General features: G+C 38.3%; 2 protein-coding genes across 41 annotated transcripts in view; one reads left to right on the top strand and one right to left on the bottom strand.

The window, feature by feature from the left end:
• Positions 1-11,338, top strand: part of Lrrfip2 (LRR binding FLII interacting protein 2) — an 86,394-nt gene extending 75,056 nt beyond the window's left edge. For 36 of the 40 annotated variants that reach the window (XM_046437710.2, XM_046437704.2, XM_046437708.2 and 33 more), the window contains 7 exons: positions 417-515; positions 793-925; positions 2,979-3,028; positions 6,057-6,177; positions 8,693-8,772; positions 9,592-9,696; positions 10,389-11,338. In XM_046437710.2, the coding sequence (XP_046293666.1) occupies positions 417-515; positions 793-925; positions 2,979-3,028; positions 6,057-6,177; positions 8,693-8,772; positions 9,592-9,696; positions 10,389-10,499 (699 nt within the window). In that variant the 3' untranslated portion in view covers positions 10,500-11,338. The remainder of the gene's footprint in view (positions 1-416; positions 516-792; positions 926-2,978; positions 3,029-6,056; positions 6,178-8,692; positions 8,773-9,591; positions 9,697-10,388) is intronic. The other 4 variants (XM_046437723.2, XM_046437720.2, XM_046437735.2 and 1 more) reach the window with 1 other exon arrangement.
• A 1,787-nt stretch (positions 11,339-13,125) lies between these two features.
• Positions 13,126-27,175, bottom strand: part of Mlh1 (mutL homolog 1) — a 48,751-nt gene continuing 34,701 nt past the window's right edge. Inside the window, exons 14-19 of the mRNA XM_046436752.1 lie at positions 26,675-26,783; positions 18,202-18,265; positions 15,666-15,830; positions 15,056-15,148; positions 14,655-14,768; positions 13,126-13,445 (exon numbers count right to left, since the gene is read on the bottom strand). Coding sequence (XP_046292708.1) covers positions 13,278-13,445; positions 14,655-14,768; positions 15,056-15,148; positions 15,666-15,830; positions 18,202-18,265; positions 26,675-26,783 — 713 coding nt within the window. The 3' untranslated portion in view covers positions 13,126-13,277. The remainder of the gene's footprint in view (positions 13,446-14,654; positions 14,769-15,055; positions 15,149-15,665; positions 15,831-18,201; positions 18,266-26,674; positions 26,784-27,175) is intronic.

Raw genomic sequence — 27,175 nt, 5'->3', positions numbered from 1 at the left:
TAAAGAGATCAGATATATTCTTGAATAAATTGTTTTAGTTAAACATGAAATACTTCTTGTTGTTGTTGACCAAATGAAAATGTACTAAGGAGGTCAGTGAGGAAAATTTTAACTCTTGCTGCTGTCTTCATCTTCCTTTTCCTATTTTCTTCTTTGACTGGAAAAGAAAGATTTTTTTTCCTGCTTACTGTGATAAGCATGTTTTGCTAAATTTATGCATGAGAACCAGTTTCTACTAAAGCTCTCTTCTGCAGATGTATACCCATATAACCATTTCCTCCCCTGACTGCTTGTTTCCCAGCTTTTAATGGCCTCCTTGCTTTTTATGCCTTTATCTTTGCTTATTTGAATTAGTTACCTTTCACTTGCTCTTTTTCTGTGCCATTTTTTTCCCTTGCTACCCTTCCTAAAACCAGGCCCTAGAGAAACAGAAAGAATACATTGCCTGCCTTAGGAATGAGCGAGATACGCTCAGAGAGGAGCTGGCTGACCTGCAGGAGACAGTGACAGGAGAGGTATGTGAGCATGAGCTAGAGCTCAGTTTCCCCACTGCTTTACTCTGTCTTTCTCTTATCCTGTCATCTTTCCTAGCCTGAATACAAACGACAATTTGATCTGGTTTGATTAAGTCATTTTCTTCACAGAGGTGTCTATATATTCCATGTAATTGATTCTAACTAGGTTTCCCCGTGGCAAACATACATTGTTGCAGAGTTACCTCACAGAGCTTCCTGCTTCCATATGAGCCATCTTTTGTGATGGTGGGTTGTGTTTTTTTTCCCTTTCCCACAGAAACATGGTTTAGTTATAATTCCTGACGGCACTCCCAATGGTGATGTCAATCATGAACCAGTGGTTGGTGCCATTACTGTTGTGTCTCAGAAAGCTGCTCAGGTCCTGGAGTCAGCGGGAGAAGGGCCACTAGGTAAGACTGGTTGCTATTTTATCTTGGATCAATGTTGTTGGACTTCTAGCTTGTTCATAATCCAGCTTGGAAAATAAAAACAGGATAAGGGCCATCTGAAACTCATCTAGCTCCCTAACAGGAAGATCTGGATGTATTATCTTTAGACATCTTTTGACATTGGGTAACCAGCATCGGAGTCATTGTGAGGCAGTTAAGTGTAACTACAAGGTCCCTGGATGGAAGCACCATGGGTCTCTACCCAGTGCTTTTCACGAAAAAAGTCAAGCATGCCCATCCCAGGGAGGCTGTGGGTTGGCAGCAACTTTCCAAGTGTATTTTTAGTTTTTTCTTCCTGGAACATCTGGTTTTGTGTTTCACTACTTAGTTCAGGGATAGCTCTTTGCCATCACATTTCTTAAGGCAAGAAATAGATGATCAGGAACGATGGGTATCAGAGGCCCGAGATTTCTAGAGCAGGGCTTCTAAGCCTCTTAAAATCTGGACCTCTTAAATGTCACTCTGAGAACCTAGTGGCACCTCTCCCAAGGAAACCACCATGGTGCCCATCCATTGTCCCTAACAGTCCTACTAAAGGAAGAAGAATAACACAGATAGTTACTGTATCATCAGCTCACTTTTACCTATTAAGAAACAATCCTTTTACATTTTTCATCTTGTTTTTATATATGCCAAGGTTTCCTAAAGGAGCAGGAGGTGCTGGAAAAGTGGCACAAGCTGATAGTATTTTAAAAGTTAGTAAGCAGGTTCTTCAATGTGCAGAATTTCTGAAATGTAGTTATAGGGCACTTTGATAAAGTAGAAGATGCTGGGTGGGTGAGAGGGAAGATCTAGAGAACGGAATAAGTAGAGTCTAGGGTAGCTCAGAGTATTTCTTCTGCCTGTTTGGAAAGTGCTGAAGAAAACAGAACTTATATTTGGCTGTGACCCTTATTAATTGTGGAATGTGCTTCTTTAACTGAACTATTGTAGTCTCCTCAGACCCAGGGGCCTATGTTACTTAGCTTTTCATCAGTGTGAACAAAATAACCTGAAAAGAACAATTTGGAAGAGGAAAGACTTATTTTGGCTTATGGTTTCAGAAATTTCAGCCTGTGGTCTGCTAGCTCTGTTGTGCTATGGTGAGACAGAACATCATAGTGGAAGGGGTGTAGTGGAGGAAAGCTTCTCAGCTCCTCTCAGTCAGGAAGTAGAAAGGAAAGAAGAGTAAGCAAGGAGGCAGGAATAAGATACAGTCTCCAGAGGCATGCCCCTGGTGACTTAGTTTCTTCATCTATGCCCCACCTATTTACAGTTCCCACCCAGTAGTTCATTCATATTATTAATCCACCAAACGGATTAGTCCACTGATGAAGTTATAGCTCTCATAATCCAATATTTTTTCCTTGGAATCTTGCTACATTGAGGATTGTGTTTCTAACACAGGAGCTTTTCAGGGGACACTTCATATCCAAACTATAACAGGGCTTATATTGGTGCCTGCTTAGGAAGAAGCAACATACTCCACAGGCTGGGAGCAAGCCCTAATGACGCTGCTTCCCAGCACCAGATTTGCCCATGGCTGCCCCCATCTTAAGAGTTTTTCGACTCTCACTCACTAACTTTTGTGGGAATTTGCTCCTTCTAGCATTGTGGTCCTCTGTTTTCTTGGCTCTAGCTTGCCCTTGCCCAGTCCCTGTCTTTCACAACTTTTGAGCTCTCCTGCTAAGAGTAGAAGCCTGTGGGACTCCCATTGGCATTTGAGTTTTTCTGTCTACTGGTGAAAGTTTGTAAATTTTAGAAACAAGGAAGTAGTCTCCTTTGTGCTTCAGTTTGCCCCTTAACTGGAAAAAATCACTGCTTTAGGAGCAAATGTTGTATTTGGTGCCCTGATAAACATCAATGTGTGGAAATACATTTGGGATAATTAAGTAATAGTATGAAAGTTTCTATTTCTTTTCATACTTGGAGCTGTAGGTAATGTAACTTATCAGATGTTTGCTATTTGAGAAATTAATTGTTTATATACTACTTCATTACAAATTTAGTTTATAGCCTTTTTCATTTGTTTCAGACGTAAGGCTACAGAAACTTGCAGGAGAAAAGGAAGAGCTACTATCACAGGTAAAGACTTTCTTCTTTTTAGAAGATATTGTTAACTTTACCTAAGTTACATGGCAGACTGTTAATAAACTATTCATTGGAAATTGGAAATGTGCTTATTTTAAACCTCAGTACTCAAGTGAAATTTAAAAGATAAAAAAGATAGTGCATATTTTGTGTCTTTGTTGTTTCTTACTCTTAAAAAACTATAGGACACAATCTCTAGTGAGTCATTGAGTTCCGCAAAGTGAGTGGAGACAGCAGTCCTTTGCCTGACTCCTCTATCAGCCCTGACCATTTCTATTTAGTTTACAGCTGACTCTTTTGGTTTGTAACCTGCTTATGTTGCTTCTTGATCGTTCTGTTTTAGGCATTCTCTGTTGACATTCCTCTGTGGAAGATGAGAACTTAGCTGTCTTTCGTCCTCTGTCCCTGTCTTGGACGTGCATACTTACCCATCCTCATATCCTCCTAATGAAGGAACAGTGTAATTCTAGTCTGTTTATGTCATCAGGACTTCTGAGTATTACTCACAAGGAAGCCATGTGACATTCTAGGCTTGACTTTCATCTCTTTCACAACCATTTGTTAATACTATGGTTTTTCTTTTCGTTTCATTTTCCTGGTTTTCTTTGTGTTTATCATTAATTTAGCCACAGAGTTTTAAGCAGTAGTTTAAACCCATTCTTGTTGTTTTCACATACATCAAGTATTCTCTTGTTTCATCTTCAGAAGTCTTGGCTCTGACTTGACCCATTCTAAACTAGTGGCTCTCTCCTTGCACATGCAGATGTGATCATGCTGTCTTGGCACGTGGGACTTTTCTCTGCCTATGATTTGGGCTCAGTTCCCTTTTCCTAGTCTGATGCCTTCTTCCTTTATTTATTCTTTTATTTTGGTGTATCTTCCATAACTTCCTGAGGAAAGGGTATGTGGGCTGTTAACTTTTCATGATGTTCTGGGCCTAAAGTGTCTTTTATTTTACTCTCTTGCTTGATTATTGGTATCTAATTCTTCTGGTCTGCAGCATTTCCCTTTGGATTTTAAACAAACTTCTCTGTCTTCCAGTGTAGTTAAGAGTGTTTGAGGACATTTTGATTTTTAAATCTTTTTTAGGTGACATATTTTACCCTGCTTCTGAAAGCTCATGTCCTATTCTCTTTCTCATTAGTGTTTTAAAATTTCAGTGATGTGTTTTGAAGTTTTATTGCATGACACTGGACCCTGTCAATTCTAGGAACTTCTGTTTTTAGTTCTGGGAAAATTTCTTAAATTATTTTGTTGACTTTTCCCTTACTCCTCCTACTCAGTCATTCATCAAGTGTTGAGAGAGATACCACTATTTAACAGTTACTTTTCTATGCACTTGGGACATTTAAGTGAATAAATCAATTCAGAAACTGCTTCTGTCCCAGTGGATCTTACATTGTAGAGAGAAGAGATCAGAGATAATAAATAGTGAATGTAATTAAGAAGTAAATTATATGCTATGTTAAAAGTTTATGTGAATGCATTTATTATAAGTGTTTCACTAGCTACAGTCAGCTCCATGGGTAGAGGTCGTGACTGAGTAGAGTTATATTTTACTAGGCAAGTATAATGGGGCAAGGGAGGTGAGGGAGTATAGAAGAGAATGATGAGTCTACTGGACCTAGAAATTAATCTGGATAAGGAGGATTGAGAGGACATCCAAGAAAACATCAAGGCACTGTGAAAATACAATAGAATTAGTGGACTAGAAGTATAGTGGAGTTGAAGTATGTTAGGGTCTATAGATAATGAGTTGGAAAGATTAGGATTCGTGGTGAGGGAGGATGCATGGAGCTGAATTGTATAGGAACTGTTCTCTGATGTTGAGATCCTAATCTATGACTATAGCATGAGTGGCTGGGGACAAGAATGGGTGGATAGCAAGATCCTTGGAGAGGAAGTATTCCAGAAACTGAGAGATGAGTCCAAGAGCCTCTCTGTAGATGTTTCTTGAAATTACTGAGAATGAAGATGGGTGGTCTTGAGGAACTAAAATGCTGATGGAGTGGGATGATGGAGGTGAGGAGAGGGAGGTAGTGTGTGTAATTTGAAGAGATGAAATTAAGAACTGTGCCTTTAAAGGAGGATGGGGTGTAGAATAATTCAGTACCAGCAAGGAAAACAAGAGGACACCTATTAATTTCCAGGTTCAGTGGTAGGAGGCTGTGGAAGAAAAACAAAAACAAAACACCCAATACTTGGTGGGACTGCAGAAGAATGTAGATGAGCACTGAGGTAAAGGAAGAGCTCAGAGAAGATGCTGAAGGAGGCAGGGGCTTGCTACTGATGGACTGACACTTCCAGAGGGCACAGCAGAAGAGTTCCAGGCACTGGGAATGGTTAGGAGATGAAGGTTATGGGCTGTATAGTCTTGTGGGGGAAGAGTGCAGAAGAGGAAGGACGTCCCTTTTCGAAATGGTTGTAATGATTTCCTCAAGGCAGAGAATACTGGCAACCCCATGAATGTTCAGAAGTCAGAGGTGTCTGGGAAGCGTGGGTTTAGTCCAGTGCAGAGCTCACCCTTTCCCCATGAGGTTCGTGGCAAACTTCCTCTTGACTACTGTGGATAGAGTTGAGGACAGTTGGGAAGCCACTTGGACATTTCCAATCATTTTTGTATATAGAAAGCTTTCTAAATATTTCACTTATCTCTAAATTAAACATTACTGGTGATAAGAATAAATTGTAACTGCTTGTGAAACTTTCCATTTTTAATAAAAGTAATATACCCATAAGATGTACTGTTCCATAAATATACACAAATAATAAAATATGGCTGTTTTTATTGGGACACCTGGTCCTAGGGCTCACTTCTTTTTATATTTGTTTAGAGCTTACCTCTCTAGTACCTAGAATCATGTGTCCCTTAGTAGGCACTCAAGAAAATCATTTCTGAATGGAATGATTTGTATGGCCAATATGATGAGAATCTGCTTTGTTCTGTGATGTGGCCACTCGGCCAAGCATCTGCTTCATTTGAGAGAGTGGATTTTGCCAGTGACATTTATTTCCATTTCAGATTAGAAAACTGAAACTGCAGTTAGAAGAAGAACGGCAGAAGTGCTCCAGGAATGATGGCACAGCGGGTGACCTGGCAGGACTTCAGAATGGCTCAGACTTGCAGTTTATTGAAATGCAGAGTAGGTACTAGGGGACAGGCCAGTCTCCATTTGTATACAGGTGTGTCCCCAGAGTGGGATTGTGAGCAGGTTGTTGGGTTCTCATACTCACTTGTTTTGGTCATTGGTTAGTCTAGACAGCAGTCAGTAAAGCAGCTGAGCAGAGGCTGCATTGGTCTGTGGCCTATAGGTATGTGAGAGGACACCATCTTGCTCTCCTGCTGTTTCTGGGCAAAGGGGTTTCTTGGAGCTTTTTGCAAGTTGTGAAATGCCTTTGACAACCTGATACTGTCCTTTGTCACTCCCAGGTGTAACTTTAAGCTCCCATGCAGCACCCTTCCCCGATTAAAGTTTTGTAGAATTTATCTTGGATAATTGGAGATTTGGGACTAATACTAATGTTAAGTAGTTTCAAATTTTTTTCTAGAAGTACTTTTTTATTAATTTATTTTAATTAGGTATGTATGACATCAGAATGAATTTTGAGTCATTGTACACAATTGCAGCACAGCTTTTCATTTTCTGGAAGTATTTTTTAACCCAAATTAGTCTCTAGATGGAATTTTAAAAAGATCACAAGTCTAGTGTACTGTTTATCCAGATTATTCCAGTGTTTAGCCCTTTCTACTTTTGACCCCATATTATTTTTACACACATATAGCATTCATATTAAATCCCTAGCTCAGAGATTTCAGCAGCCATTGGTATATAGTTGGTTTTGTTGGTGGTGGCATAATTTATAGACAGGGAAAGACTGATTTTTCCAATTTGAATAGCTTTCCTGATAACTGATTTTAAAATCTTGGCTATTCTATGACCTTTTCAGGTAAATAATCTGAATTAGGTCAAATAGATAAGACTTTTTGAATTAGGGTTTATTAGTACCAACTTTTGAAGTTAGTATTACTTCTACTTTTGGAGTCAGCTAAAATGCTAATAATGTTTCCTGGTGAATGTTTTGTTACAGAATATCATTTCACTGTGGAGGGTTGATGAAAACAGGGACAGGATTAGAGGGGGCTGGCTAGTTAGGAAGATATGATGGTGAGCCTGAATCAGTACAGGGACTTCTGACAGGAGAAATTCAGAAGGAATTGAAGAGAAATGGGCTGGCATTTATGCGTGGCTACTTTCTAGAGCCAAGTGGGTATTGTAGAGCTGGTTTTTGCAGAAGGAAAAAGTCTCCAGGGATGGGGGGGCAGGGTGGGGTGGGGGGGATAAAACAAAGTGAGCTGAGCAGGACGACTGTGGGAATGCCAGGCCCAGCTGGTGAAGACAAAAGCAAGCAGCTCCCTTGGACCAGAAGGCCAGGAAAGGGGCCCAGGCAACTCTTGGCTTTGAAAAGCACCTTGGCAGACATGGGGCTTTGGAATGAAATGACACATGAAATGACTGAGACAAGGGACTTATACTTTTGTAAACAGGAAGGAATGGGTGGGTTGAAAAGTGAGAAGGAAGCAGCATATTTTGATAATCAATAGGTTGCTAGGGATAAGAATTGAAAAATAAGACCCTAAAATTGAAAAACAAGACCCTTCTGTTACAGAGCTTGTGAATGGAATAGCTCTCTTCACTTCCAGGGTGGCTTTATAACCCCATGAAAGGTGATAGCAGCTGTACTATTCCAAACATCTCTTGCATTGAAGATAATTAAGTAGTTATAATCTTGACCATGTGGAAATATAGAAAAGTTCTTAGGTTATTTGAATATTTCTTTTTGTTTAAAAGTTAGATTTAGTTTATCTCCTTCAAGCTAAGATGATTCTATAATCATTGTATAGGGAAATTTTTGTTAAATTTGGGTTCCTGGAGGGAATTTTTATTCCGTGCCCCATTCATTTCTCAGTTTCTCATTTTAAGTGATTTATTTCTTAGGTCAGATGCACATCTAATGATTCATAGCTCTTTGCAAACATTATCACAGTTTATTAAAAAGCATTTCTTCTAGCAAATACTGAAACATCCAAGGCTAAGACAGAGCCCCTTACCTTACCTTACACACACACACACACACACACACACACACACATACACGAACATATACTCTCTCTCTCACACACACACAATTTGAAAACATGATCAATGTCATAAAAATCAAATTTTAATGCCATAAGGGAAGGAGAAGATACAGTTAACTAAAGAGAGTCATGCAGGAGATGAAAGGGCACTTGAGGTTTGGGGGAGCAGAAGCAAAACCTGGAAGGTGGGAGGTGAAGGGTTAGGTTTGGGGAACCTGAAGGCCCAGTTCTGTGAGCATGTGGGATACAGGGCTGCAGATGAAGTTGCTTCCTTGGCAGGGTTTCTTTCTTCAGGTTTTGCTCACAAAGATCAAGGGGTGAAGAAAGACTTTTCTCTGAATTTCTAGTTCAAGGGAAGGCTGTTGCAACGTAAGTGCTGGAGATTCAGAAGCCCATCACCTGGCTGCTGGAGATGTGGCAATTGCTGTGTTTTGTGTTTCATAGTCTTGGAGGGCACATTTCTCTGCATGCTGCATATCCAAAAGATGAAGATTATTCATCATTATATTCTGTTCTAGGAGATGCCAATAGACAAATTAGTGAATACAAATTTAAGCTTTCAAAAGCAGAACAGGATATAACCACCTTGGAGCAAAGTGTAAGTACTTCTTCTGTATGGTACTTTGTGATTTAAATTTTTTTTAAAACATCTCCACTTCCTGCATCTAAGTGGCTAACCATATGAGTGCAAGAGTTACTGTGAGGTTTTTTATTTGTTTTTTTTTTTTTTTTTTGGTGGTGGTACTGAGAATTCAATCCAGCAGTGTTCTACCACTAAGCTGTATTTTCAGCCCTTTTTATTTTTAAGTTTGAGACAGGGTTTTTGCTAAAAGTTGCCAAGGCTGGTCTAGAACTTGTAATCCTCCTGCCTCAGCCTCCCAAGTTGCTGGGATTATAGGCATGCATCAACATACCCAGCCTATTTGGGGTTTTGGAGACCCTATTTGGGTCTCCAAAAAAGCTCTTTAAAATAGAGAAGCCAGCAGAGAGCACCTGGCAGGGTGCTTTAGCCTTCTGTTTTCTCTAAAAACATAAAAAAATATACCTAATAATTGTTTTTTTTTTGTAGATATTTCAGAAGAATTCAAGATCATAACATCTAACAAAATCCCTTAGTGTACATTTTAAAAAGTCTAGAAACTTCTCCAGTGAGTTTCCTCTTACAATGCTACTGTGGCACTTAAACAATATTTTATCATAAAACTTGGGAAATTGGCCCAATGACTCTATATCTGTAATCCTCTCTGGGGATTCTTCTTGGTTTATAAATAGTAGCTGGGTCTGAGAAGACCTATGACTCATCCTAGGGGGACTCATTAGTGTTAGATTATTTAGAAATAGTAATGATGTTATATTTCCATTGTGGCTACCAAATAGTGGTAGTGAATACTAGACGCCTGTATTCTCATATTCACAGATTAATCGGCTTGAGGGGCAGGTGCTGAGATACAAAACTGCTGCTGAGAATGCTGAGAAAGTTGAAGATGAACTGAAGGCAGAAAAGAGGAAGCTACAACGAGAGGTACTTATTTTAATATACCTCTTGGAGAATACATTCCTAAAAAGAAAAAATCCTTTGGAAATAAATTCTTTACTGCCTAAGAAACTTGACACTGGGTCAAATCTTAAGGAAACAGCAGTTGAATGTCACTTATTCTTGTTACCTGCATGTTGACTGCCACTTACTTTTTTGTCTTGGTCAGTTAGACTTAATAAGTTAAAAAGGTGATTTTCATTTGTGTTTCAGATCAGGTCTATTTCTGCATCTTCTCTATATCCTTTCTGTGATTTTTGCAGGGGAAGGTACCAGGGATTGAACTCAGGAGCACTCAACCACTGAGCCACATCCCCAGTAATATTTTGTATTTTATTTAGAGACAGGATCTCACTGAGTTGCTGAGTGCCTCACTTTTGCTGAGGCTAGCTTTTTTGAACTTGTGATCCTCCTGCCTCAGCCTCCTGAGCAGCTGGGATTACAAGCATTTGCCACCACACCCGACCCTTTCTGTGATTTAAACAAATAATACATGTAATCATTGTTTAATACCTTTAGGTGACTAAAAAAAAAAAAAAATAGGCTGTTTTGGGATCATGTGTGAGGCCATCACAACTTGCAATGCTTTGTTTCCCAGAAAATTGAAAATAAAGTAGCGCTGAGTTTTGTTTCTGAGGTTTTGGCCACATGAAGTCACTGTGCTCTCTCCCTGTCTCCAGTTACGAACAGCACTGGACAAGATTGAGGAGATGGAAATGACCAACAGTCACCTGGCCAAGCGGCTAGAGAAGATGAAGGCCAACAGGACAGCACTTCTGGCCCAGCAATAGGGCAGCTGCCCTTTGACGTGGGTGCTGCTCTGTGGGGCCCTGCCCAGAGGGACTGACTCTTTTTGTACATTGACACAAACCCTTTCAGTACTGTTTTGAGTTTTGTCATTAAAACATCCACCTTTGTATTTTATAATTTATGAGAATGAAGCAGGTTTGAATCTTCATGAACGAACACTTTGGATTTTGTGTGTAGTTTGATTCTAGACTAAGAACTGGTCTGTGCTATTCATGTTTTGTTTCCATAATTTTAGAATCATGTTTACTCAACATTTTCCCCCAGCTCCCTCAGTGGCTGGGCACTTGGAGGCCTTGGCACGGGGTCTGGAGGACAGCAGTTCTATTGCGCTGAGATACTTGCTGGAGACCTCAGAAAACACAAGTGCCTTCTCCACAGAGCAATTCAGACTTCACTGGTATCCCGTGGTCAAAAGACATCTACCCGTCATATGAGATAGTGTTTATATTTTAGTGAAGAAATAAGTTCAAGCATGGGGAATCAATGTGTTTCACTCAAATTTATATGTTTGGAGGAAAACCCCTTTTTTTGTAAAATATTTAAATTTATATAAGAAAATGTTAGAAAAAGATATGGGGAATGTATATAAAACTTGCTTTATTGCAGGGGGTAGTGGAAGTCCAAGGCCTATTCTCTTAGAGTAAGAGCAGGGTTCTTATTCTTCCATATCAACTATGCTGTACCTTCTAAAGTATTTTCATCAGCTGCTTATTTGTGGAATGAACCTCAGACAAGCCCGAAGGTGGAGGGAAGGGCAGGGCAGGCAGGTGGGAAATCTGCCTGTGAATTCTATTAAAAATACCCTTCTTGCCAACCTCAAGTGGCTGTTGACACATTCATTTTATTATAGGAGACTGTGAAACAAATCATGGCAGCCACGTCTCTCCTCTATCTTGCTTCCTCCTCTTTTCTCTCCTCAAGGAAAAATTATCTGGAATATAGAACTTTTTCTTCTACAAACTTTAATTTCATCTTTAAAGGCATCCAGTTCAAGGGTTTTTTTTTTGTTGTTTTGTTTTGTTTTTTTTTTAATTAACCGAGTGTAGATACTTTGCAGGATTTGTGATTTTCTTTCACTATTGGAATCAAGGTGGTGTTTATGGACATGATTACTGTAGCTTCAAAGTTTACACAGAAAAGATGTGGGGGAAAATCTAATGAATCAAGGCCACTTAAGATAATAAAACTAGATTTAAAACTAGATAATAAACTCAAAAGTGAATAAAATCTTTAATAATTGTTCCCTTCTTTAGAGTAATTAGCCCTTCATTTTTAATATATGGAAACCAATCTCCTGGATTGAGACAATTTCCTATAAATCATCTTTCTATAGTTTTGAGGTTGGACATGGGCAGGAGGATGTTCTAAAATGCAGATTTATCTACGAATCCTCCAGCAATCTAGCTCTGAAGGGCCTGGGAAGCCCCTTTCCTCTCCACCAGAGATCACTCAGCTGGCACTCTTCTGGGCTCATGAAACCTCACTTCTGAAATGCCCCAATCCAATGTTCCGAGTTTTAGTTGTCAGAAACTGATCTTGCCCCTTTTATGACACAACAAACATATCCCTTCCACTCTTTTGTCCTAGTCTTTTCTAAATGGAATGGTTTCATTTCTTCATGAGATACTCTGTTCTTTTCCACTGAACTTTCTTCACAGAAGCCTGTAAATCTGAATTTTACCTTAAAACTATAGGCATTCTTCCTCCCTGTGCTGAATGCTCAGTTTTTGTAAATGCAAGCTAATATTAAGGTATCTTATTTTGGCACTTATAGTTTAAGTGTGCACTCACATTATCCTTCAAAAAGAATACTGTTAAGACACATTTGAAAATTTATTTATAGTCAATCCACCATGCAAGAAATGATCTTTTCTCTGTCATTTTACTTTATTTCTGGTGTTTACTTTGAATTAGTTTCTCCTTAGAGAATAAGTTTCTTCTAGTGTAGTTCCTCCCTATGATGGGCTTCACTTTTATTTTTCATTTCTTCATACCTAGGACTGAGGGTGTAGCTCAGTGGTAGGGCACTGTGGGTTCAATCCCCAGTACTGCAAAACAAATATTTAGAAACCTCTTTTTCCTTCTGTTCCCTCCCTTCCTCTCTCCCTTCCTTCCTTAGTACTAGGGATTGAACCTAGGGTCTCCTGCCCCCCAGCCCTAGAAACTTAAGTTGCTAGTACTCATAGCCATTAACAAGGTGGGATAAGTTAAAAACTCACACCAGTTATAGAACACATGAAGACATTTACCCTAAGAATAAATTAGCTTTGGCTACTGAAGATATTGATAGATTCTCAAATCAAACTTTTTCCATAGTTGATCAGTAGAGACTTAGGTGTTCAGGACTTATTTTAAAAGGCAGCTGGACTGACACAATACATGGTATCAGAGGATAAAAATTTGCCAAAATACAGAAAGAATCAAATCAAAGCATAATCTGCCAAGTCTTCAAGACCATTTTAGAATTCCTCACGGTGCTTGTAGAACACCTTATTAGATATCAGGGGCTTTCAAACTTTGGTGATTCTTCAACACAACCTGGTATATACTAGGAAAAAACTGATCTAGGAAACTTTTCAAGTGTGATGTTAAATAAGAAACCGTTAAGACACATCAGAAAATTTATTTATAGACAGTCCACCATGCAAGAAAAAGTGCCACAAGTTGACAGGCAAATGCAAATTTTCAATCCTGTCTTTCCAACCACATTGGGATACAAAGGAAGAATAGAATACTCCAGAGTTCATAAATGATCATATTTAACACCTCTCAAAGACTTTGTACAGATCAGGCAGGTTAGCAAGCTGCAGGACATTCCCATCTTCTGTGAAATGTTTAGGAGGCAGAAGGTGTGAGCGGAATGCTTTATAGACAATGTGTTCCACAGTCCACTTCCAGGGGTTTGGTGTGGAGCCAGGTACCTCGCTCTGAAAAACACATGTTAGATGTCATAAGCCTCCCCGTACATACTGCCTTCCTGGCAGTGGGGTGGGCACTGGGCCTAGACAGTCCTGATGGCTTGCGATGGACTGTGTTATCTAAAGCCTAGCCTCTCAGTAATCCCAGAGGCTTGAACATAAGAGATGAGGTCTTTGAGAGGGCAAAGTAGCTATTGCTCTTGCAGGGCCATCTCCTATGGAATTTCTGTATCCACTCAGGAAGGAATGTGTTTATTATTGCAGGATCTAACATAATGTCTGATCCTGACTGGTATCTGGATGGCAACATTTGAAGTATCTAACTCACCTTCAAATTTGGGGGTCTGAAAGTAGCTGTTTTTCCAAAACCTCCACAGATAAGAAATGAAAAAAAAAATGGTAATTTTGCTTTATTGTTCCTATGAGAAAATGTTCGTTATCATCTGTAGTTCCTTTCCTTGAGGTACATATTCCCAATCAAATAAGATAACTCTCAGCACTGTATGGTAAGTGTGCTGCCTTGCCTTTTCCACCAGAGGGAGAAATTCCCACGGCTTTAGCCAGAAAGACCTGGGACTGAATCTCCTACACCTATAAGGCCCTGGGGATCCCTGAGTATGCCAACTGTCCTGCAGCTTTCTGACCTGTGAAGCACGCAGACCACTTCATCTCAGGGTGACCATGAACAATCACTAAGATGGCTATGCAGTAAAATGGCTATCCTTTAATTTGTGTACTACTTCCACTCCTCTGACCCCCACTCCCCCGAAATACTTGCTGATTGAAAGGGATTATTATCTGACTGGTTGTTATTTGTGTCAGATTGACCTATAAGTGGAATTCCAGAGTCTTATTTCCTGGCTGTGCAGCAGTAGACATGGCAGAAATAAAGGGTGACCAGGGACACATCCAGAATCTGAGGACTTGGGCTGACAATGGGACTCAGGGACCCACCAGCCTCGGACAATCTGTCTCAATGTGATGGCTTGTGCTTCTACAGTGGACAGTTTCTGAGATCATTCTAGAGGTCTAAGTTCTAGAGCAGCAGAAGGAAAAAAAAACTCGTAAATAAAGCTGACCACTGTGTTTGATACGGGAGAACATACCCTTTTAGATATATGAGAACTCAAGATTTTAGAGATGGGCAAGTTTCATCTCTTAAAGGTTGTATAAGGGCCCGTCCCTGTCCTGGAGTGCTAGTGTGCTAGGCCACAGTACCTGTTGGCCTGAGAGGGTCGACTCCTCCGATATGTACTGCTTCCGGATGGAATAAAACATAGCACATTCTTTACTTAAGCTTTCAAAACATTCCTTTTCTTCATCCCAATTCACCTGGTTGAAAGAATTAAAAAACTTAGGATAGGTACATGCTTTAAACAATTTCATTTGTAAATGGGGATCATGAACCACTTATAGCTAAAAAATGAAATGTGACTCTTAGGCATTGAAATAGTTGACTGATAAGTATGGCTGGGGACAAATATTGGTGTGGCTGACAGAATCTTCATGCTGTTCTACCCTTGTCATCTTGACAGTTCCAAACAAAGGTGCGGTCACATGCCCCCTTTACCCAGAATCCATGCATGTACCCATATGCTTAGTACCTGCTTATCACTCACCTCTGTAGCTAATCGAAGGATGAAGATAGGCAATCCCTCCAAGGGGGGCACATAATTGTCAATTAGAAGGGGTAATCCAATCAGGTTCCCTTCCTGCTTGTGGGAAAAAGGACAGAAAAGGGGACAATATTTAACAAACTTATTTAAACAAAGTATAAACAAATTTCATTAGTGCTTCCCCAGTTCTCATCCTCAAAGGTTTCTGGTTACTTGACTGGACTGGGCATGGGAGGAAGATCCAAGCAGTTAAAAAGCTTTTGGTCCCAGTGTACAGCAAAACAACCTTTTATTTGGCTCTGCTTACTAATCAACACATCGAGACAGAAACTCCCTAAGATTAAGAGGTAAGAGAAAGAAACAGAAGCAAGTGGCATAATCTCATGTATTGAAGCCTGCAGGGCATGGAATTCAGCTCTTCCTCCTGTCTGGATCCTTTACCATGAGAACAGGAGTGGCATAAACAGTTGTATATCCAAGAAATGCAAACAGGGAACAGAGAAGATTTCATTTCTGTCACATGCTGCTTCTGAGGGGGAGCCCAGACTTTTCATCTTGATCTAGGAATCTGAAGAATATGGCAGGGGCTATATACAACGAATGGCCATCATACCATATCAATTTCCAGAGAGAAATAGTCTGCAAGCATCTCAGCCTTCTTCTTCAGAAACTCAACAATATATTCTGCAAGTCCTTCTTTGGGGCCATCTTCCTCCGTCCAGCCACTCTCAGGACTGTCTAAGGCAAGCATGGCAAGGTCAAAGAGTGGTGCTGGCTCCTAGGAAGGAGTGAGAACATCAAGGAGCAAGCATTAAAAGGACATCAAATTACAAAGCCCAAATTCCCACCAAACCACTGCCAGAAGAGCAGGTGAGATACAACAAATGTTAACATTTCCCTCCAAGGAAGTGCCTGAAGAGTCCACACAAAACCTCTTTCCTCTTTGTCAATGGGTGTTTCAACAGACAGGCTGTGACAGACAAGAGGCCTGCTGAACAGCAGAAGGGCTGAGGCTACCAGCAGGTACTTTTCTTTTATGTAGCCCTAGGAATTCAACTAACACAGTTCTAGAAAACTACTAGGCAGATCATTTCTTTACACTGATTCACCCATAACCAAATCAGGGAGGAGGGAGAATAAATCAAATAGAGCAACATTTCAGGTAAATCATCTATCTGGTGAGGAAGAGGATGGCAATCTATGGTCAAAAAGGAGATACATAAAGCTATTCTCCATTTTTTCCCTTCTGATGTAGTTACTATTATTTTGCTGTTATTTTTTCATAATAATAGGATTAAAAAAAGGATGTAACAACTTTAAACACTTTAGTACCTAATAACAGTGCTTTAAATTATTTAAAGGAAAAAAATAAGATAACTGCAAAGAGAAATAGATAAATTTGTATTTATAGCTTGAAGTTTCAATGCCTATTTCTCAATAACTAATAGAAAAAATAGAAGATTGGCAAGGATATTGAAGACTTAAGCATAAATATCAATTTGATACATCTGATATTATAGAACGAACTCAACAAGATCAGAAGACTAATTCTGTTAAGTACAAACAGGGTATTTACCAACAAAGACCATATTCTGGGCCATGACATAAATCTCAATAAATGTATAAGAATTCACATGTGTTCTCTGACCAAACGGAATTCAGTTAAAAATCAGTAACAAATCTCTGAAAAATCCCCAAGAGATTAGAAACTACATGACACAATTCTAAGGTCAAAGAACAAATAAAAAAGAAAATTAGAAAGAATTCTGTTCTGAATGAAAATGACAACAATATCAAAATTTGTGCTAATGCAGTTTTTAGGGAAAATTTATAGTATTTTACATCTATAGCAAAGAAAAAAGCTCTCAAATTAGTGACCTCAGCTTCTACCTTAAGGAATATAATATAGAAGACAAAACAAAATAAGCAGAAAAAAAAATAAAGGTCAGAGCACATGTCAATGAAATAGAACACAAAAAGCAAGAGAAAGGGATAAAACCAAAGTTAGTTCTTATGATATGATCAATAAATCAGCAAACCTTTAAGTAGATTAATCAAGCTAAAAAAGAAGACAAATTACCAATATTAGGATTGAGAGTAGTTATATCACTACAGATCTATAGATATTAAAAGAATAAGTAATATTACGAACAACTTTAGGCCAATACATTTGGAAAAAACAGGTTAAAGGAACAAATTTCTTGGAAGAAACAAAATGCCCAGTGTTACCCAAGAAGAAACAGGTAATTTGAATAGCTCCTTATCCAGTAAAGAAATTAAGTTTATAGTTTAAAATTTTCTCATAAACAAATTCTCCAGGCCCAGATGAAATTACTCATGAATTTTATCAAACATTAAGGAAGAAACTCTATAAAAACCCTTTCAGAAAATAGAAAATGAGAGGATATTTATCAAAGGAGAGGACAGTATGGGATCAGCATACCCTGATACCCAAACCATAGATAACAGTACTTCTACTCAACTTTGTTCTGGACATTCTAGCCAGTGCCATCAGTCAAGAGAAAGAGAAAAGGCATCCAGACTGGATAGGAAGGAAACTTCTTATTCTTTGATGACATGATCATTTATGTATAAAATCTGATAGATTTGAATCACCATTTATCACAGCATTAAAAATATGAAATATTAAGGGATTAATTTAACAGAATATTTTCTCCCCAAGTTAAACTATATATTTAACATACCCTAATCAAAATCTCAGCAGGGTTTTTCATAGAGTATGTCAAATGAAAAAGAAAGCTACCTGGATGGGTAGTATGGTTTTAACTCTGAATTAAAATTAGGTACTGAAAGTCTTGGAAGAAATGGACTAAAATTAATTGTTGGGGTTGTGTATTAACTAGTTTTATAAAATATTTATTTTCATCTCTTTCCAAGCTTTCTTAAATAGATATGTATTAATTTCTATTATAATAAACATTTGTTCAAGTTGGCCACTAAATGACTATTTGGCTAAAAAACATCTTATGGCAATTAGATACTTCCTATATAGCAAATGATACAATACACAAACTATCCTATGCATATTTAGAAAAATTTAATATACTACAAAGAAGATATTTGTGTAGAGCTCCTATTTTCAGAAATGACCAGCTATTTAAGTTCCAGAAATGAGAATATAAACTTACCGATAACTTCAGAACACCAAAATTGGCAAAATCATAAATGAGTATCTGGTAGAACAGTTCTTCACTGAAAACAAAAATGAAGTAATTTTAATGAAGAGCTGAATCCATGCTTGTGGGCTGAACAGTGGGCACAAAATGGGAGAAGTAACCTCTGAAACATGGACAGAGATGGTTCTGCCTGGCTGTGGAATCTGGTTTACAGTCTAACAAGATTTCTTCTTCCTTCAAAGAGCTGGGAGTACCAACATTTGTTCTACCAAGGCATTGGGTAGCCAGCCTCCACAGGCAGGGATTAATTTAACAGAATATTTTCTATGTCCAGCTTACTATGTCTGGCTTGCTATCACCCATGCTGTTCCCAGCCTTAGGGTGCTATAAAAGATTTCTGACACCCTGTAGTGAAATTTAAGTTTTTTGTTTGCCTTTCCCACTTAACAAAGAATCCTATAACAACTTTTTGACAACTCAACATCAAAAATTACATAGGAAAAAATTACATGGAATGTATAGGCAAGACAGGGAATCTTCCTAAGTAATTGAAAGAGGATATAAGGCAGAATTATACTACACTGATATATGGCTTAGGATGGTGCACTGGCTGGCAACAATCCAAGAGCAGTTGTTAAATATAGAACATACTGAATTATTTACAGAAACAAAGACTTGGAATAAATGTCACATTTATATGATACTTTCTAGTTCTTTTTTATGCTTTTATTCGTGCATTATAGTTATACATAACAAGTAGGTTTTTCGACATAAACATACATGCATGGAATTTGATTTATTCTGTTTCAGTTTCCAGTGTCCCCCCTTTCCCTTCCCTTCACCTCTTCACCTCCCCCCCCCCATTCTCTTTCCTCTACTGGACTTCCTTCCACTCATTTATTTATTTTTAATTGGTGCTTTATAGATATACATAAAGGTAGAATTCGCTGTGGTATATTTATACATGTACACCGCATAATCTTGTCAAAAATGCCCTGTATTTCCTCCCCTTTCCTTTCCCTCCTCCCTCTCCATCTCCTTCCACTCCACTGGTCTTCCCTATATATTTATACTATCCAATCCTCGCCTTCCATTTTTTCCCCTTCTTTTGCCCTAGCTTCCATATGATCCAACCCTTGATTTTCTGTTTTTCTTGATTTTCTTCTTATTTCACTTGGCAAGATGTTTTCCAGTTCTCTTTACCAGCAAATGCTATAATTGTGAATTTCATACTATAAATACTGATGTGCCTGTATTTTGATAGTATGCTGATTTTAATTCTTTTGTTGATGTGGCTAGTCTTAAGGAAGCACCTACTGCTTTCCAGAGTGGTTATACTAATTAGCAGTCCCAGTTACCTTTTCCCCACATTCTAATATTTATTATTACTTGTATTCTTGAAGATTGCCATTCTCACTGGATTGAGATGAAATCTCAGTGTAGTTTTGATTTCCATTTCCCCAATTGCTAGCAATTGTTGAACATTTTTTCATGTATTTTTTGGTCATTTATACTACTTCTTTTGAGAAATTTCTTTTGCCCATTTATTTACTACATTGTTTTGTTTTGTTTTGCTAGTTCTTTTGCCCATTTATTGATTGGGTTATTATTTTTTTTTGGATGTTAAGTTTTTTGAGTTCTTTATGTATTCTGAACATTAATCACCTGTCAGAGGAATAGCTAGCAAAGATTTTTTTTCCATTCTGTAGGACCTCTCTTCACATTCTTAATTGTTCAAAACTTTTTAATTTGATGTTGTCCCATTTTATTTCTTGAGTTTTTGGGGTCTCAGTAAGGAAACTGGTGTTGACCCTATGTTTTCTTCCAGTAGTTGCAAAGTTTCTGGTCATCTTTGATCCCTTGATTTGAATTTTTGCAGGGTAAGAGACAGGGCTGTATAGTGTCATTCCTCTGCATGTGGATATCCAGTTTTTCCATCAACATTTTTTTTTTTTTTAATGGTCTTTTTTTGGGCTGGGGCTGTAGCTCAGTGGCAGGGCACTTGCTTCGCATGCATGAGGCACTGGGTTTGATCCTCAGCACCACATAAAAATCAACAAATAAAATAAAGGCATTCTATCCACTACAACTACAAAAAATTTTTTTTTTCTTTTTTTTTTTATTGGTTGTTCAAAATATTACAAAGCTCATGACATATCATCTTCCATACATTTGATTCAAGTGGGTTATGAACTCCCATTTTTTACCTCAAATACAAGTTGCACAATCACATCGGTTACTCATCCACATTTTTACATAATACCATATTAATGACTGTTGTATTCTGCTACCTTTCCTATCCCCTACTATCCCCCCTCCCCTTCCCTCTCATCTTCCCTCTCTACCCCATCTGCTGTTGTTTAATTCTCTCCCTTGTTTTTTTTTCCCCCTTTCCCCTCACAAACTCTTATATGCAATTTTGTGTAACAATGAGGGTCTCCTTCCATTTCCATAGTTTCCCTTCTCTCTCCCTTTCTCTCCCCCCACTCGTCTCTGTTTAATGTTAATCTTTTCCTCATGTTCTTCTTCCCTGTTCTGATCTTAGTTGCTCTCTTTATATCAAAGAAGACATTTGGCATTTGTTTTTTAAGGATTAGCTAGCTTCACTTAGCATAATCTGCTCTAATGCCATCCATTTCCCTGCAAAATCCATGATTTTGTCATTTTTTAGTGCTGCGTAACTCCATTGTGTATAGATGCCACAGTTTTTTAATCCATTCATCTATTGAAGGGCATCTAGGTTGATTCCAAAGTCTAGCTATTGTGAATTGTGCTGCTATGATCATTGATGTGGCAGTATCCCTATAGTATGCTCTTTTAAGGTCCTCAGGGAATAGACCAAGAAGGGCGATAGCTGGGTCAAATGGTGGTTCCATTCCCAGCTTTCCTAGGAATCTCCATACTGCTTTCCATATTGGCAGCACCAATTTGCAGTTCCACCAGCAATGTACAAGTGTACCCTTTTCCCCACATCCTCGCCAGCACTTATTGTTGCTTGACTTCATAATGGCTGCCAATCTTACTGGAGTGAGATGGTATCTTAGGGTGGTTTTGATTTGCATTTCTCTGACTGCTAGAGATGGTGAGCATTTTTTCATGTACTTGTTGATTGATTGTATGTCCTCCTCTGAGAAGTGTTTGTTCAGGTCCTTGGCCCATTTGTTGATAGGGTTGTTTGTTATCTTATTGTTTAATTTTTTGAGTTCTTTGTATATTCTGGATATTAGGGCTCTATCTGAAGTGTGAGGAGTAAAAATTTGTTCCCAGGATGTAGGTTCCCTATTTACCTCTCTTACTGTTTCTCTTGCTGAGAAAAAACTTTTTAGTTTAAGTAAGTCCCATTTGTTTATTCTTGTATTTAACTCTTGGGCTATGGACGTCCTATTAAGGAATTTGGAGCCCGACCCCACAATGTGTAGATCGGAGCCAACTTTTTCTTCTATCAGGTGCAGAGTCTCTGATTTGATATCTAGCTCCTTGATCCATTTTGAATTAACTTTTGTGCATGGCGAGAGAAAGGGGTTCCGCTTCATTTTGTTGCATATGGATTTCCAGTTTTCCCAGCACCATTTGTTGAAGATGCTATCCTTTCTCCATTGCATGCTTTTAGCGCCTTTATCAAATATAAGAAAGTTGTAATTTTGTGGATTGGTCTCTGTGTCCTCTATTCTGTACCATTGGTCCACCTGCCTGTTTTGGTACCAGTACCATGCTGTTTTTGTTACTATTGCTCTGTAGTACAGTTTGAAATCTGGTATCGCTATACCTCCCGATTCACACTTCCTGCTTAGAATTGCTTTTGCTATTCTGGGTCTTTTGTTTTTCCATATGAATTTCATGATAGCTTTATCTATTTCTACCAGAAATGCCGTTGGGATTTTGATTGGCATTGCGTTGAACCTGTAGAGAACATTGGGTAATATCGCCATTTTGATGATGTTGGTTCTGCCTATCCATGAACAGGGTACATTTTTCCATCTTCTAAGATCTTCTTCTATCTCTCTCTTTAGGGTTCTGTAGTTTTCATTGTATAAATCTTTCACCTCTTTTGTTAGGTTGATTCCCAAGTATTTTTTTTTTTTTTTGAGGATATTGTGAATGGGGTGGTTTTCCTCATTTCCATTTCAGAAGTTTTGTTGCTGATATACAGGAATGCCTTTGATTTATGCGTGTTGATTTTATATCCTGCCACTTTGCTGAATTCATTTATTAGTTCTAGTAGTTTCTTTGTAGACCCTTTTGGGTCTGCTAGGTATAGAATCATGTCACCTGCAAATAGTGATATTTTAAGTTCTTCTTTTCCTATTTTTATGCCTTTAATTTCTTTTGTCTGTCTAATTGCTCTGGCTAGTATTTCAAGGACTAAATTAAATAGAAGTGGTGAGAGAGGGCATCCCTGTCTTGTTCCAGGTTTTAGCGGGAATGCCTTCAGTTTTTCTCCATTTAGAATGATGCTAGCCTGAGGCTTAGCATATATAGCTTTTACAATGTTGAGGTAAGTTCCTGCTATCCCCAGTTTTTCTAGTGTTTTGAACATAAAAGGATGCTGTACTTTGTCGAATGCTTTTTCTGCATCTATCGAGACGATCATATGGTTCTTATCTTTAAGTCTATTGATGTGGTGAATAATATTTATTGATTTCTGTATATTGAACCAACCTTGCATCCCAGGGATGAATCCTACTTGATCATGGTGCACAATTTTTTTGATATGCTTTTGTATTCGATTCACCAGGATTTTATTGAGAATTTTTGCATCTATGTTCATTAGAGATATTGGTCTGTAGTTTTCTTTCTTTGAAGTGTCTTTGTCTGGTTTCGGGATCAGGGTGATGTTGGCCTCATAGAACGAATTTGGAAGAGCTCCTTCTTTTTCTATTTCTTGAAATAGCTTGAAAAGTATTGGTATTAATTCTTCTTTGAAGGTTTTGTAAAACTCCGCTGTATACCCATCTGGTCCAGGGCTTTTCTTGGTTGGTAGTCTTTTGATGGCTTCTTCTATTTCTTCCTTTGTTATTGGTCTGTTTAAATTGTGTGTGTCTTCCTGACTCAATCTGGGCAGCTCATATGACTTAAGAAATTTATCGATGTCTTCACTGTCTTCTATTTTATTAGAATATAGGGTTTCAAAATACTTTCTAATTATCTTCTGTATTTCTGTAGTGTCCATTGTGATATTGCCTTTTTCATCCCGTATGTTAGTGATTTGAGTTTTCTCTCTTCTTCTCTTCGTTAGCATGGCTAAGGGTCTGTTGATCTTATTTATTTTTTCAAAGAACCAACTTTTAGTTTTATCAATTTTTTCAATGGTTTTTTTTGTTTCAATTTCGTTGATTTCCGCTCTGATTTTAATTATTTCTTGTCTTCTGCTATATTTGCTGTTGTTTTGCTCTTCCTTTTCTAGGGTTTTGAGATGTAGTGTGAGTTCATTTATTTGTTGGTTTTTTCTTTTTTTGAGGAGAGGAATGAACTCCAGGAAATGAATTTCCCTCTTAAAACTGCTTTCATTGTGTCCCATAGATTCCGGTATGTTGTGTCTGAATTGTCGTTTATCTCTAAGATTTTTTTGATTTCCTCCTTTATGTCTTCTGTAACCCATTGATCATTCAGTAACATATTGTTTATTTTCCATGTGATGCAGGATTTTTCCTTCCTTCTTTTTTCATTGATTTCCAGTTTCATTCCATTATGATCAGATATGGTGCATGGTATTATCTCCACTCCTTTATATTTACTAAGAGTTGCCCTATGGCATAATATATGATCTATCTTTGAGTAAGATCCATGTGCTGCTGAGAAGAACGTGTATCCACTTGATGATGGTTGATATATTCTATATATGTCGGTTAACTCTAGGTTATTGATTGTGTCATTGAGTTCTATAGTTTCTTTATTCAGCTTTTGTCTGGAGGATCTGTCTAATGGCGAGAGCGGTGTGTTGAAGTCACCCATAATTATTGTGTTGTGGTCAATTTGACTCTTGAACTTGAGGAGAGTTTGTTTTATGAACGTTGCTGCACCATTATTTGGTGCATATAAATTGATAATTGTTATGGCTTGTTGGTGGATGGTTCCTTTTAACAGGATATAGTGTCCTTCTTTATCCCTTTTGATTAACTTAGGTTTGAAGTTGATTTTATTCGATATGAGTATGGCCACTCCTGCTTGCTTCCGAGGGCCATGTGAGTGGTATGATTTTTCCCAACCTTTCACCTTCAGCCTGTGTATGTCTTTTCCTATCATATGAGTCTCCTGAAGGCAGCATATTGTTGGATTTGTTTTTTTGATCCAGGTTACCAGCCTGTGTCTCTTGATTGGTGAGTTTAGTCCATTAACATTTAAGGTTACAATTGAAATATGATTTGTACTTCCAGTCATGTTTATTTATTTATTTATTTTAGTTTGGCTAGTTTTTACTTTTTGGTTGTTTTCCTCCCCCTTTACTGAGATACCTCCCGCTGTTGGTTTTGGGCACTATTTTTCCATTCCTCTTCTTGTAGAATTTTGCCCAAAATGCCCAAAATGCTTTGCAGTGCTGGTTTAAAAAATTTAAAAAAATTAAAATATTAAAAAAAAAAAAAGGCTCTTTTCTCCAGCATATGCTTTTGGCACCTTTGTCAAGAATCAGATACCTGCATCTCTATAGGTTTGTCTCTCTCTTCTATTCTACTCCATTGGTCTTCATGTCTATTTTGATGCCAATATCATGCTGTTTTGGTTACTACAGATCTGCCCTTTACAATTCTTAAAACAACTGAACCTTGGAGATCTTGCTGAAAGACTTCATTATCAGTCAAAGCAGACAAAGAATCCTCTATACCTGCATTATAGTGGGGAAACTGAGGCATCAAGTGAGTAACTAATGTGTCCCATGTCACTTAATAAAGTGACAAAGGAAGGAGGTGAATCTAGATATTAGACTGAACCCAGTTCTCTCCTTGTGACTTTTATCTTCTTACTGGAAGCCATTCACATTTAGTAATACAAGTTGGTATCCCTTATCCAAAATGTTTAGGACCAGAAGTATTCTGAACTTTTTCCAAATTTTGGAATGTTTGCGTATACATAATGAGATATGTCTAAACACAAAATCCATTTATGTTTTACACCTTATACATATATCCTGAAAGTAATCTTATACAATATTTTTAAGAATTTTGTGCATGAAACAAAGTTTCACAGTGCAGAATTTTCCACTTGTAATATTATGCTGGCACTCAAAAAGTGTCAGACTTTGGAGAATTTTGGCTTTCGGATTAGGGATGCTCAAACTGTAGCTGCAATTCTGGAACTGGCCTGGATTTCTATCTGTGACTTGAAAGAACCTGAATGCAAGTGTGATTTGAAGCCTTGAAAGTTATGTACTTAGATATGCCACAAAGGAAAGAGCAAGCAAAGTAGAATTACCAACAAATTAGTAAATGGCAGCTCACTATACAAACCCAAGGATTCTCAAAGAAGTCAATGGAACTGGAAAAGAGCTGCACCAAAAAGGTTTCCAAGCCTAGGAAGGAGTTCTAAATATCTGAGCTATGGAGGCAATGGTATATTTCTGGACTGGGGCAGTTACTCAGTAAAAGATGGAAACAAGATTTTATGTCATGTGCCAACTCTAAGCAATGTATACTGGCTGTTGCACTCAACATGGCTGAGAACCACTTGAAGCCACACAGCAGGTTTTGGAAAGGGGTAGTTCCATAGTTAGTGAATGGTGTTTAATATATGTAAGGTAGCAGCAGCATCCCATGTCTATTACCTATTTGAGAACATATTTAGCAATGGTTCTAGACAACAGCTCATTGACCAAAGTCCCAGGAAACCATCAATAGAAATGCTGCTAGGCAAATGGCCCTGTTGAGGTCCATCTTCCTGTGCTGATCAATACCCCCTGGCTTTTTTGGCGGTTACAGTATGCCTTTGGTACATCCCCAAAGCCAGATGGCAGAAGATCTTCTTGCCTCCCCCACAGTACCCTGTTGCACACAGTAATACCAGAATTCTCTACTAGCACCAATTCCTCAATATCTGGTTCACAGCCAACAACACTGAACTAACTCAGTTCAACAGTGAGCACTAAGCCCATTGTGAGGACTAGGCTTCCCGGGTTATTTTCCTCACAAAAAATCCTTCAAGTTAAATAGTAATATCCTAATTTACAGATGAGACATAGTTTAGGAAAGTAACTGGCTCACAGAATGGGAAATGGTTAAACATGGATTTGGAATCATAATTGCCGATTCCCAAACCTTTCCAACTACCTCAAACAGCCCTCTCCAGCTTTACACCCTGGACCATTCATCTAGTGGCTCTACTTTTTAATTTTTTAAATATGTTTTTAGTTATACATGGACACAATATCTTTATATATTTTTATGTGATGCTAAGGATTGAACCCAGGGCCTCACATGTGCGAGGCATGTACTCTGCCACTGAGCCACAACCCCACCCAAGTGGCTCTACTTTTTATATATGCTCATTAACTTACCTAAGTTTGGTGGTATTGAGGAGGTATAACTTGGTCTGATGCTGTGCCAGGGCCCACTGAGGGTTTACGCAGCCCACAAAAGAGTGGTTATGTAGCATCTCTCGGAGAGCTGGAAAACAAAAAAGAGAAATGTAAAACAGGTAAGTAATGAAATCCTACCAACACTTTTTCATACTCCAAGGTACCAAGAACCAGCACTAAACACACCAAACAGATAAACATGCCATGACTGAACCTCCTGCTGAAAACACACACACATGAGGAATTTATAGACTCATCTTTTAAAATGCAGTGAGGGAGCTGGTGTTGTGGCTCAGTGGTAGAGTGCTTGCCTACCATGTGTGAGGCACTGGATTTGATTCTCAGCACTGCATATGAATAAATAAAGATCTATCAACAACTAATAAAAATATTTTTTAAATGTAATGAGGAATTGCTAAAAGATTAAGGAATACTCAAGGTTTAATCAAAGACAAAGCAGGAACCCAGAGAAAGAATGAG

Source organism: Marmota monax, unplaced genomic scaffold (assembly GCF_021218885.2).
Source record: "Marmota monax isolate L192 unplaced genomic scaffold, Marmota_monax_Labrador192_F-V1.1 WCK01_AAM20220418_F8-fsc00021, whole genome shotgun sequence".
Taxonomy (NCBI): domain Eukaryota; kingdom Metazoa; phylum Chordata; class Mammalia; order Rodentia; family Sciuridae; genus Marmota; species Marmota monax.
Note: the sequence above shows the minus strand (reverse complement) of the source record. Positions and strands in the feature narration are given on the sequence as shown.